The 12,957-nt window shown below is 34.7% G+C and overlaps 1 protein-coding gene across 3 annotated transcripts in view; it reads left to right on the top strand.

Moving 5' to 3' along the window:
- EIF3E (eukaryotic translation initiation factor 3 subunit E) overlaps window positions 1–12,957 on the top strand; it is a 49,991-nt gene that overhangs the window by 31,647 nt on the left and 5,387 nt on the right. For 2 of the 3 annotated variants that reach the window (XM_081816403.1, XM_081816401.1), the window contains 4 exons: window positions 746–775; window positions 1,278–1,404; window positions 2,238–2,339; window positions 3,590–3,699. In XM_081816403.1, the coding sequence (XP_081672529.1) occupies window positions 746–775; window positions 1,278–1,404; window positions 2,238–2,339; window positions 3,590–3,699 (369 nt within the window). The remainder of the gene's footprint in view (window positions 1–745; window positions 776–1,277; window positions 1,405–2,237; window positions 2,340–3,589; window positions 3,700–12,957) is intronic. The other variant, XM_081816402.1, reaches the window with a different exon arrangement.

Raw genomic sequence — 12,957 nt, 5'->3', positions numbered from 1 at the left:
AGAGTATTGAGACAAAGAAGTACTCTGAATGAAGATTGCAGTTTAAAAATTTCTCCCTGAAAATCAGGCTTAATATTTCAGATAATGCAACTTTTAGCTGATTTATTTAGTTATTTTTTTCCTAGAAATTGGTTTATTCTTGAGTGTTGATTCTTTTTATTCCCTGCCTTGTTTAGAGGGAATTTAAGGGGGGGACTAAATATTATTAATTGTTAGATTACTATCAGATTCTAGTGTCCTCTAAGGAGTTCAAACAACATTTTATGGAGAATCTACAATGTGATGAAATACAAAGATTTATTAATATCATAGTTTAGAAGAATTTGGAAGATAAGGTATCTGAGCTGGATCTTGAAGGATGGGTAGAGTTTAGGCTTTCAGAAGGATGTGTTTGAGAGAGCAGTCCATGTGGAGTGAGCTTTAAGTGAGAAAAACAGGAAGCAGTCAGTGATGGTCTGGTGGGAGATGAAGCTGGATGGTACTTTGGGGTTTATATATTCAGCCAAGAGGAATGGACTTTATTGACATTTATTTCCAAGATTGTCATAGTGCCTGACACTCAGAGGTACTTCTTGGATAAAAATTAGGGAGCTATTTAAGGAGTTGAGCAGGAGGAATACAGGATAAATGCGAAATGACAGAGGGTGGCCAGCTGCTGATCATCAGAATAGCAGGATTTGTTAAATATTAGCAACGCCCCTGTTGACGTTTGTCTGACATATAATCCTTCCTTTCTAATTCCCAGTGCTACCAGTTTAACCAGCCTTATAATACTGTAAGTTTCCTTCTCCCTGTAGTTTTAAGTCTTTCATCCTCTGAATCTTTATTTAAGTGTCTCATTTTCTGATTATGATGACTGATTTGCACATAGAAGGTTTTCACACACTTTTTCCAAAAGGTGAATGACTGAACGCCATAGCGTAGCAGTCTTTTGGAACAGACTGACAGCATGTATAGGGGCCTTCCAAAATCCTTTTACTCAACAATAATAATAGGATTATTTACCTCTGAAGTGAGTCTTCCAGTTCACTTCAAACTGGGCAATATAAGCTGGCATTCTCTGCAGATTCCTGTTTTTTCATTTCTTTGGAGGAGATGGTCCTTATAATAATAATTCTTAAGTGTTTGCAGTCTTACGTTACTGAAGCAGCACAGTGTAATGGGCTGTTCAAGTGTTTCTTTAAATCACATGTGGTTAATTACAGATTTATAGAAACTGGGTAAGTTATTAATATTAAATTTAAAAAATATTAAAATTATTTATATTTTTACCTCAGGTATCTTAATGCAATTCAGACAATGTGTCCACATATTCTGCGCTATTTGACTACAGCCGTCATAACAAACAAAGATGTTCGGAAACGCCGACAGGTGCTAAAAGATCTTGTTAAAGTTATTCAACAGGTAAAAACTAAAATCTTTATTGTGTTTTAAAATGTGTCTAAACTAGATCTGTCATCTGTTTCTAGAGTAGGACTCTTAATTCTTAAGGTAAAAATGCTTTAAAAATAGGAGAAAGGATACATGCAGTATACATAGAGAAAGAGGAGCCCAGGATACTCAGATGGGCATTTACTCTAATTCCAAGATATACTTATGTTAGATGTGGTATGAATGAATACTGCTCTCTGCTGGGTGGATACTTAATATACATTGTATATTAGTGTTGCCTTTATTGCAAAGAGTGAAGGAGATTTGGAGCCTGGCACTGTTTGTTGGGAGATGGCTTACCTGCATAATTCCAGAGAAGTGATCTTTATATAGGATACAATATTAATAGTCCCCAAGTTGTACAAAAGCTGCAGTCCTACTGATTGATTTTTTTTTTTTTTTTAGTGAGCTTCTCAGCAGTAACTATGGGTTAGAAAAATAACTTATTTGACCTAAGAGTAAATTAAATATAAAAAGACAAATTCCTCAGTGTATGAATACCCTTATACTTGGGGATGTTCATCACTGTTTATTGACTATGGGAGACTTTTGTCAGTAAAGGAACTTGAAAGACTTTGGAATGATTCTAGGATGAGAATTTAGAGAACTCAGTCTGGAAGGCAGTATAAGCTTAAGGTATGGCCTGGAATCAGGATATGAGCAGTTGCTTCGAAAAGATGACACTAGGTAATTTGCTAGAAATTAATGGTAAGGGAGGAGAAAACAGGAAGATTGGGATATTCTAGGGGCAGTCTACCAAACAGTGTTGAATCTGATCCAACTTGACCTTTGACTTAATTCTACAGGAGTCTTACACATATAAAGACCCAATTACAGAATTTGTTGAATGCTTATATGTTAACTTTGACTTTGATGGGGCTCAGAAAAAGCTGAGGGAATGTGAATCAGTAAGTATGAATTTTTACTTATAAATTAATAACATTCTTTAAGGTTTGGATATTGTGAGAGTTAACTTGTAGTGTTTTATTTTAAAGTAATTGTATCAGAAACAATCTTAAAATGATTGTTTAGAAATGTGCTAGGGTAAAGACATTTTTAATGTTATTGCCATATGTGTATCCCTTTTGTTAGTAGTTTGTTAAAACATTGGCGACATTATAAATTCACACATATGCCCATAATTCTGTGTCTTATCCTATATGAGTAAATATGTGAAGTACTTCGTATGTATGTATAAGATTGTATAGAATTGCACATATAACTGATTCTCAATTTGTTTCATAAATGGACCTATCTTCAGAATTTTTCACACAATTGTACTTCACATTTGCTATAAACCAGTAAAGCTATAAGGGCATGAATTTTTTAACAGTAATGTCTTGTTGATTGGTAGAAACTAAAGTACCTTGGAGCAACTGAAAAGAGTTTAGATTTCTGGGGGTTTTTTTCATGTTAGTTTGCAGAGTTTTAAGAAATTAAACTAAAAACTTACCTTTTAAATACATTTACCATATCCATGTTATTAGTTGTCAGTTTCATTTTTGAACCCAAATGTTAACACAAAATATGAAGAGTTTGTTGAAGGACTAAGATTTTTATCATGTAAGCATAACTGCAGGGGTGATTTTCACACATTGGACAAAATATAAAATAGATTCCAATGTGATAATTTGTGTTCATACAGTTATATTTATGTTTTGGTGTATATTTGTTAAATATACACTAATGAAGTTAAAATAATTCTCTTTTAATTATGATACCATCTGTGGAGTAGGAGCCACCCCTTGAATTTTTTTTTCCTTCGCTTATTTCCAAGTCTACTTCACAGAAATACGCATATTTTTAGTCTGTTATAACTATTTTAAGAAGCTAGAAAAGTTACATTATCTACAAAGCATTTATGTAGGGTAATGGATAGGACAAAGCTACTTTGTCACAAGGTTGCTTAAGTCCTCATTAGAACAAGAAAACATGGCAGTGCTTACGGTTTTTTCTTGTAGCATTCATTTACTTCTTTAAATTGTCAGAGGCTTGAACATAGTGTTCTAGAAAGTGCTGTGTGTAGAACTTGTGTGATATTAAGTAAGAGAATTGTAACTGGAACAACAAGTAAAGCACACAGGAAGTATTTTGGGTTGCATTTTTGAAAATTGCTTGTCAGTGCTATTAATTTTTTTGTTATATTTTACATACATAGGTACTTGTGAATGACTTCTTCTTGGTGGCTTGTCTTGAGGATTTCATTGAAAATGCTCGTCTCTTCATATTTGAGACTTTTTGTCGCATCCACCAGTGTATCAGCATTAAGTAAGAACACTGATTTGATTTGTATTTTTCTACTTTTAAATTCCTGGAAATTTCTATTGACTGTAAAATTATACTTAATAGGATTCCAGTTAATTGGATTTTTATTTTATTTCCCTTTGCTTTAGAAGAAAAAAAACAATCTGATAGTGATTTATAAAAATCCTAACTTTTGTTTTTATTTGGGGATGCTACAGACTCAGAAATACCTTCTTTAGTTCTGTGTGTGTGGCATAGCATGATTTTTGAAAATGGTAACTTCAGGGCAGTATTATGATTGTCAGTTAACCTTTTAAAGAGTACTGTTATGCCCTATGTAGGGAGAAAAGAGAAATAGCCAGTTTTAGAATGGTTTCAACAGGAGTTCAAATAAGGAAGAAGTTAGCCATTAGTGAATCGGAAATACTGTTGAAAGACCACATTTGGTAATCATTTCAGTTAATTGAGTTTGTTTTATTTAATTATATATTTGAATTCTCATATAGTAAACTGTGACATCCTAAAATGTTGAAACATGGAAAGTATGGGGAATTTCAATTGAAATTTTCTTTGTTGTGTGAGAAAATTATTGGCAGAAAAATTGTGAAACTTACATAACTTATTAGAAACTAATTTTACATATTAGAATTTGAAAAATAACTAGCGCCCTTTTGGCCACAGATGAGGTCAAACAGTAAATATGCTCCATAAATGTTTAAAAAATTACTTTAATGTTTGCCTCTTTGGAATTGTGTGTAGACCAGAATTTTTCTTTAGCGCCATTTGTTTTTTCTGAGGCATCCGCACTTGTTTGCCTACTTTTACTGGGTTGTTATTGAAGTGGTTTTTCAGAGTTAGAAGTATAGTGTAATCATGGGGCTTTTGCTATGGGAATTTAAAGCCTTGACCAGTTTTATTAGTACTTTATTACAGTTAGCAAACATATAATTAAAAAAATCTGATTCTCTTATAGAATACATGCAGATTCCTAATGTGTCATTGGTTGTGAAATAAAGAGATGAATTATATGTGGGATGCTAGTGGACAATAGATAACTGAATTCTTGCACTGCCTTTTTTTTTTTTTTTTTTAAAGATTTATAATTCAGCTTTGTGAAAAACGGATGCTAATATTTTGGTTTTTCCTTGTGGACTTTCCCCCATTTCTCATTATGATATGGTCACTTGGGTGTTTTGTCTAGACCTTATTTAATTAACCCTGGTATGACCCTTTTGAAAGCAAATTCTCCTTTTTATATCTTTAGTACTTAGTATACTGACTCTGTACAGTATAGGTGTTCAATAAATAATTTGCTAAATGAATAAATTTCTTTTCTTTGTATTAGTGAATTTGTATTTTCATCCGTGATAATGCTTTTTCACTTTGGTGTTTGCTTCAGAGGTACTATGAGTAAGAAGGTTTTGTTCCATTTCTGACTTGTTCCCTTTATAAATTCTGAGACCTTGTATTCATTATTTTATGTTTATGAGATTCAGTTTACAATGTTTAACAGTAAAATAAACTATTTGTCCTGTGTACTCAAGAAAGAAGTATAGCTCAAAGGAGGTAATAGAGTGGATAATGCTTCCAGAAGCTTATATGTGACTTTATCATTATCTAAGAATTTTTTAAAGCTGATATCAGTGTAGTTTTTATGTTTTTCTTTGATTGCTGTAGTTCTTTGATACCTGTAGTTTTTTGAAAGTTTTGGACAAAGTCTAAAGCATTTTCAGACTAACTAAAGTCCAGAAATCTTTTCTCTTTTCCAGTGATAGTGTTTCCCTTTTGTTTTAATTGTTTAAATGTTTTTGGCTACCTGTGGAATGTGTTCTAACTAAGGAGATTTTGAATACGTACATTAATGCATTTTCTTCAAATATTAAGAAAGATTTTTAGAGTTGGAAGAAATCTTTGAGAGTTTCTGATCCAACAGTGAACAGTTACTGAATCATCAACAATAGGACTTTTTTCTGCAGTGGTGGAGATGTTTTTATATCTACATCGTTCAGTGTAGTGGCCAATAGTCATTTGTGGCTTTTGAGCACTTTAAATGTGGCTCAGGTTTCAAATTCTAGAACCATGGTTTTTAAATCGTGTGTGTATGTTAATAGCTTATTTTCAGATGTGGCATTATATATATATGTTTGTGTGTCTGTGTAAGTCAAATCAGAGCCCCTTCATGCTGTTTAGCTTATCTCTATTCGGCTTTCCTCCTGACAGCTGAAACACTTCTGTGGAACCCTAAAACTTCTGGAAACACCGTTTTCAAAAAAAAAAAAAAAAAGATCCAGTACAACTCCTTTGTTTCCTAGTGGTTTTGTAGCTCCTCATTTATAGCTGGGAAACTTAAAGACTCAGAGACATTAAGCTGCTTAGGTCTTATTTAATGACAGAGCCTGGACTAATAGGTTTCTGACATTCATTGTATTGTACCTCACTATAAATTCTCTCATTTTCATTGTGCACAATTGATATTTTTAGAAATATCAGATTTAGACTAATTTGTCATTAGTCTTTTCACTAAAAGCCAGAGGGTAAAGATGGAAACCATAAGTCATTGTTTAACTTTGTGTCTCAGAATCATTGTAGAGTTTTGCTTGTTTTGTTTTACAAATACAGATTCCCTGAAGCCACCTCAGACTTTTTGGGTCAGATTTTCTGAGTATGCTCTGCTATGATGTGTAACAGAGCTACTATACTATACCTTCAGAGTGGTTATTCCAAAGCACATCCAGGATTAAGAACCTGCATCAGGTTGCCAATTTTTAGGCACACATTTACAGCCTGTTAAAGTAATGGAAAGAAAAATCAGTGATTTAATATTTTTAGTATATAAAGAATTAAGAAGATGGGGCAAAGCAGAATATATAGCTTCAGGTGAAAAAAGAAATACTCAGAGCAACAACGAGATCTCTGTAAGGTTCATTGGCAGGGGGGAGGTTGTATCCAGTAGGACTTAGTCCAGGGTTTAGGATTTTGTTGTTGTTGTTTTCTTTGTTTTTTTGTTGTTTTGTTTTGAGAGAGAGAGAGAGCGCTTCCAAGTGGAGGGGGTGGGTGGGGAGAGAGAAACAATCTTAAGCAGACTGTGTGCTGAGCACGGAGTCCTCCAACATGGGACTCGATATCATGACCTGAGCTGAAACCAAGAGTTGGATGACCAACCTATGCCAACCAGGTGCCCCAGTTTTTCATTTTTTAAAGCTGTTTTAATGGGTTAGGAATATGGCTTAAAATAATGTTAGGTATTTAAGTTGGGTTTTTATAAATACAGAAAACATCTTCATTCAGACTCCAAGGATTTGAAATCTGTGATAATGACCAATCAAGTTTAATGTTTACCTTTAAACAATACATAGAAAAAAATCATTGTTCTATAAACCAGGTTTTTAAGCTAGCTGTACAGAACTTAAAACAACAGCAACTTAAAAACAATAGATTTTCTGGCCTCACTGCAGACCTTCTGAATGAGAATCTCTGGAATCAAGGCTTGAGAATCTGAGTTTAAAGCTTCCCAGGTATAGTCAGCCTTGGGTAGAAACATTGCTCTAAATTAACGATTTGTAGTCCTCACAGCACATTAGCATCAAGTGGAAAGCTTTTAAAAAGAAATAAAAATAAGGGATTACTGAGGGGTGCCTGAATGGCTCAGTCAGTTAAGTGTCAGACTCTTGGTCTCAGCTCAGGTCATGATCTTGTGGTCGTGGGTTTGAGCCCTGTGTCAGGCTCTGCGCTGAGTGCAGTCTGCTTCAGATTTTCTCTCCCTCCCCGAGTGCTATGTGCCCTTCGCAAATAAATAAAATCTTAAAAATACATACATATATACATACATACATACATACATGATGACTGAGCCCAACCTCTAAAAATCTGAAACATTCCCTGGGAGGAGATCTTGGCATCTATATTTTTTTTAGAGTTCCTCTAAATAATTCTGATATAAAGCCGCTTTTCTTAATTACATCTTTTATTTTGAGGTGGTTACAGATTCACACGCAGTTGTAAGAAATAATAAAGAGATCCCCTTTGTTCTTCAACAGTTTCCCATTTACACAGTTCACATTTCCAATATAACATCTTGGAATAACATCTTGCAAACTGTAGTAAAATAGCACAACCAACATGTTGACATTGATACATTCTCATCTGTTAACCATTTCTGTAATTTTGTCATTTTAAGAATATGCAGAGGGCGCCTGGGTGGCTCAGTCATTAAGCGTCTGCCTTCAGCTCAGGTCATGATCCCAGGGTCCTGGGATCGAGTCCCGCATCGGGCTCCCTGCTCAGCGGGAAGCCTGCTTCTCCCTCTCCCACTCCCCCTGCTTATTCCCTCTCTCGCGGTCTCTCCCTCTGTTGAAAAATAAATAAAATCTTTAAAAAAAAAAAAGAATATGCAGAAACTTTTTTAGAAGGTAATGTTCAACTTTCCAGAGAGGATAAATACACTATGTATCATGATTATGATGTAATTAGTAATAACAGTATAACTAGTACAGGTGTTCAAAGAAGGAAATACTACGAATGTGAATGAGTGGCTCTTCTGACCAAGCGCTGGCTAGAAGGTAGGAAGCACACCCTCAGAGCTTTAAGTCCAGAGGAAGAAACATACTAAATAAAGACAAAATTACAAATTATGATAGGTATTTTGAAGAAAAATATAGAGTAATTAGAATGACATGGACATAATTTGTGTGTTGGAAAATCAGAGAAGTAATTTAGATTGAAGCTTCAGTGAACCCTGATAACTCACTAAATGGAATATTTTTAAGCTGCAAAGTAGACTCTTTTCCACTGTATACTAATTATGACAAATTATTCCATTCACTAGTTTGCGCTGATCTATCTTTGCCTCTAATTTAAAATTACTTGATATTCTATTTTTGGGGGGGTAAAGGGGGGAAGGATTTGTCTCTTTCCTTTCTGTCCAACAGTGGACACATTTTAAATGCTGAAGAGAATAGTACGTATTATAAAACCAGTTGTTGTTTATTAAACCAACTCTTTCCGTTTGTGATTTGGAACATTCTCAGTTGATAGGTTTTTTGACTAATGGCTGTAAGCACTTATGATAGTCCTATCTTTATAAAACTGCATATTAAGAATGTTTTTATCAGTTTATATACAGCCTTATAGATTTGTAGGATAAGTTACCAATCTCTGTACCATAAAGTATGCGACATCTGTCAAAAAAGATTACTATGGTGGGATTTAATTTAGTTATCACTGAATAGTTAATCAGATATGGTGTGTGTCTGAAATTTAAAAGCTGTTCTAGAATAATTCTTGGACCAGTTTTCAGTTGTAGATAAAACAAAGTATGGAAGTAATATTTTGAATGTGTGTGATAAACATGTTGGAGCATACATTTATATAATTTTCCTTTAGTTAGTTTGGCTTTTCACAAAAGAAGGTATTTGCCAACTACTCTTGCATTTCTTTAAGTTACGAAGTCATTCTACTTTGCTTATTTTATTAAGTAACATTTTAGATCTTAATATTTTTCTTAAAGTTCTTATTACTACAAAGCAATTTATGTTCATAATTATACTTCCTGATATTAAAGAGAAATATAGAAAGGTGCATTTCCAGATGGAGATAAGATAGTTTCAAAAGTCTTTTTGTATTTCTGTGCTAACTGTAAAGTAATATGTGGCACACCTCAGACATGTTGCGGGTTTGGTTCCAGGCAACTGCAATAAAGTGAATATCACAATAAAATTAGTCAAACAAATTTTTTGGTTTCCTAGTGCATATAAAAGTTGTGTTTATACTGTAGTCTTTTAAGTGTGCAATATAGCATTATGTCTAAAAAAACCCAATGTACATACCTTAATTAAAAAATACTTCATTACTAAAAAATGCTAACCATTATCTGAGCTATCTTTTTGCTGGTGGGAGGGTCTTGCTTCGATTTTAATGGCTATTGACTGATAGGGTGGGGGCTGCTGAAGATTGGGGTTGCTGTGACAGTTTCTTAGGACAGCAGTGAAGTTTTCCACATCCATTGGCTCCTCCTTTCACAAATGATTTCTCTGTAGCATATGATGCTGTTTATTTTTTTTTATTTTACACAGTAGAACTTCTTTAAAAATTGGGAGTCCATTCTCTCACACTGGCTACTACTTTATCAACTAAGTTTATGGAATATTCTAAATCCTTTGTTGTCATTTCCAGTAATCTTTACCAAGAGTAGATTCCATCTCAAGAAACCACTTTCTTTGCTTATCCATAAGAAGTAACTCCTCATTTGTTAAAGTTTTATCACGAGATTGCAGCTATTCAGTCCCATCTTCAGGCTCCACTTCTCATTCTAGTCTCTTCCTGTTTCCACCACATCTGCAGTTACTTCCTCCACTGAAGTCTTGAACCTTTCAAAGTCATCTATAAGGCTTGGAATTAACTTCTTCCAAACTCCTGTTAATATTGCTCTTTTGACCTCTTCCCATAAATCACAAATGTTCTTTTTTTTAAGTTTCATTTTATTTGAGAGAGAGAGCGCAAGAGGGAGTAGGGTCAGAGGGAGAAGCAGACTCCCCACTGAGCTGGGAGCCGGACGCGGAACTCGATCCCAGGACTCCGGGATCATGACCCAAGCCAAAGGCAGTCGCTTAACCAGTTGAGCCATCCAGGCGCCCCTAGAATCACAAGTGTTCTTAATGGCATCTTAGTGGAGAATCCTTCCTCGAAGATTTTCAATTTACTTTGCCCAGATCCATCAGAAGAATCACTATCTATGGCAGCTATAGCCCTAGGAAATATATTTCTTAAGTAATAAGACTTGAAATTACTCCTTGATCCATGGACTGCAGAATGGATGATGTGTTAGCAGGGACAAAACCAACATTAATCTCATTGTATATCTCCATCAGAGCTCTTGGGTGACCAGGTGTATTGTCAACGAGCAGTAATATTTTGAAAGGAATCTTTTTTTTCCTTAGCAGATCTCAACTTAAAATATTCAGTAAACTATTTGGTAAACAGATGTGCTATCATACAGGCTTTGTTGTTCTATTTATAGAGCACAAGCAGAGGAGATTTGGCATAATTTTTAAGGGCCCTAGGGTGGTGCCTGGGTGGCTCAGTCATTAAGCATCTGCCTTTGGCTCAGGTCATGATCCCAGGACCTCCCGGGATCAAGCCCCCGCATCGGGCTCCCTGCCCGGCGGGAAGCCTCCTCCCTCTTCCACTCCCCCTGCTTGTGTTCCCTCTCTCGCTGTCTATGTCTCTGACAAAAAATAAATAAAATCTTAAAAAAAAAAAAAAATTAAGGGCACTGGGATTTTGGGAATGGTAAATGAACATTGGTTTCAACTTAAAGTCACCAGCTGCATTAGCCCCTAATAAGAGAGTAAGTCTGTCCTTTGAGGCTTTGAATCCAGGGATTGACTTCTTTCTAGCTATGAAAGTCTAGGTGGCATCTTCTTCCAATATAAGGCTATTTGCTCTGCCTTGAAAATCTGTTGTTTGGTGTAATCACCTTCATTAATTATCTTAGCTAGATCTTCTGAATAACTCATTGCAGCTTCTACATTAGCAGCTTCATCTTGGGTACTTTTATGTTACAGAAATAACTTCCTTCCTTAAACTTCATTAACTTCTACTAGCTTCAGACTTTTCTTCTGTAGCTTTCTTACCTCTCTGAGCCTTCATAGAATTGACAAGAGTTAGGACCTTGCTTTGGATTAGGTTTTGGCTTTAGGGAATGTTGTGCCTATTTTGCTCTTTTTTCCAGACCACTGAAAATTTCTCCTTATCAGCAGTAAGGCAATGTTGGCTTCTTATCATTCATGTATTCACTTGAAAAATTATCTTTTCCCCCATTAATTTGAAATGTTACCCATATCACATTTTATTTCTTTTTAAGATTTTATTTATTTGTCAGAGAGAGAGCACAAGCAGGAGGAGTGGCAGACAGAAGGAGAAGCAGGCTCTCTGCTGAGCAGGGAGCCCGATGCAGGACTCCATCCCAGGACCCTGGGATCATGACCTGAGCCAACGGTAGACGCTTAACCCACTGAGCCACCCAGGTGTCCCTATTTCTTGTCTTTCTGATAATAGCCATTCTAGTATTTGTGAGATGATATCTCACTGTAGTTTTGATTTGCATTTCCCTAATGATTAGTGATGTTGAGCATCTTTTCATGTACCTGTTAGCTGTCCATATGTCTTCTTTAGAAAAATGTCTATTCCAATCCTTTGCCCATTTTTTAGTTGAATTATTTAGGGTTTTTTTGCTATTCAGTTGTAAGAGTTCCTTATGTATTTTGGGTATTAACCTCTTAGCTCTAATCATTTGCAGTATCTTCTCCCATTTGGTGATAGCTTGCCCTTTCATTTTGTGGGATGGGTTCTTTTGCTATGCAGACTTTTTAGTTTGATATAGTCCCACTTGTTTATTTTTGCTTTTGTCATCTTTACTTTTGGTATCAGATCCAAAAAATCATTGCCAAAATTGATGTCAGGGAGCTTACCACCTGTGTGTTCTTATAGGTGTTTATGGTTTCAAGTCTTATGTTCAAGTCTTTAATCAGTCTTTAATCCATTTTGAGTTAATTTATGGTATAAGATATTGGTCCAATTTCAGTCATTTGCATGTGGCTGTCCAGTTTCGCCAACACCATTTATTGAAGAATATATAATCAGAGAATATACAATTCCCCATTGTATATTCTTGGCTCCTTTGTTGTAAATTAATTCAACATATATGCGTGGGTTTATTTCTGGGTTTTCTGTTGTGTTCCATTTGTCTATTTTTATCAATACTATACTGTTTTGATTAGTATAGCTTTGTAATATAATTTAAAATCAGGATGTGTGATACCTTCACCTTTGTTCTTCTTGCTCAAGATTGCTTTGGTTGTTTAGGGTCTTTTGTGGTTCCATATATATTTCTTATTTAACATACTCAATATGTTGTTGCATCACTTGAGAAAGGAGTGCTCGTCAACTTAAAGATATGTATAAGGGATATTTACACAAAATAGTTAAATGTCTGCTTTAAGCTGCCTGTAGACAAGGTTGAGATTTTCTATACAGTCTGAATAATCAGGAAATTATTTTTGTGCTTAAGATCTTGATCAGATTAGATATTTTTCTCAGAAATTCTGCATTTTGATACATTTTGTCTTTTAGTTTATTGATCAACTGAATTATTTTAAATAAGACAAGCATTGTATAGGATAGCTTAAGCCAACTTTTTGTTTTTTTAAGCTTTAATAGGATTTATATTTTTATTTTTAAATCTTTACTGTTTTTGCATAAAATCAGTAGACTGTAAGAGAAATA

The sequence above is a fragment of the Leptonychotes weddellii genome, chromosome 4 (genome assembly GCF_054177405.1).
Source record: "Leptonychotes weddellii isolate Sample4059 chromosome 4, ASM5417740v2, whole genome shotgun sequence".
Taxonomy (NCBI): Eukaryota; Metazoa; Chordata; class Mammalia; order Carnivora; family Phocidae; genus Leptonychotes; species Leptonychotes weddellii.
Note: the sequence above shows the minus strand (reverse complement) of the source record. Positions and strands in the feature narration are given on the sequence as shown.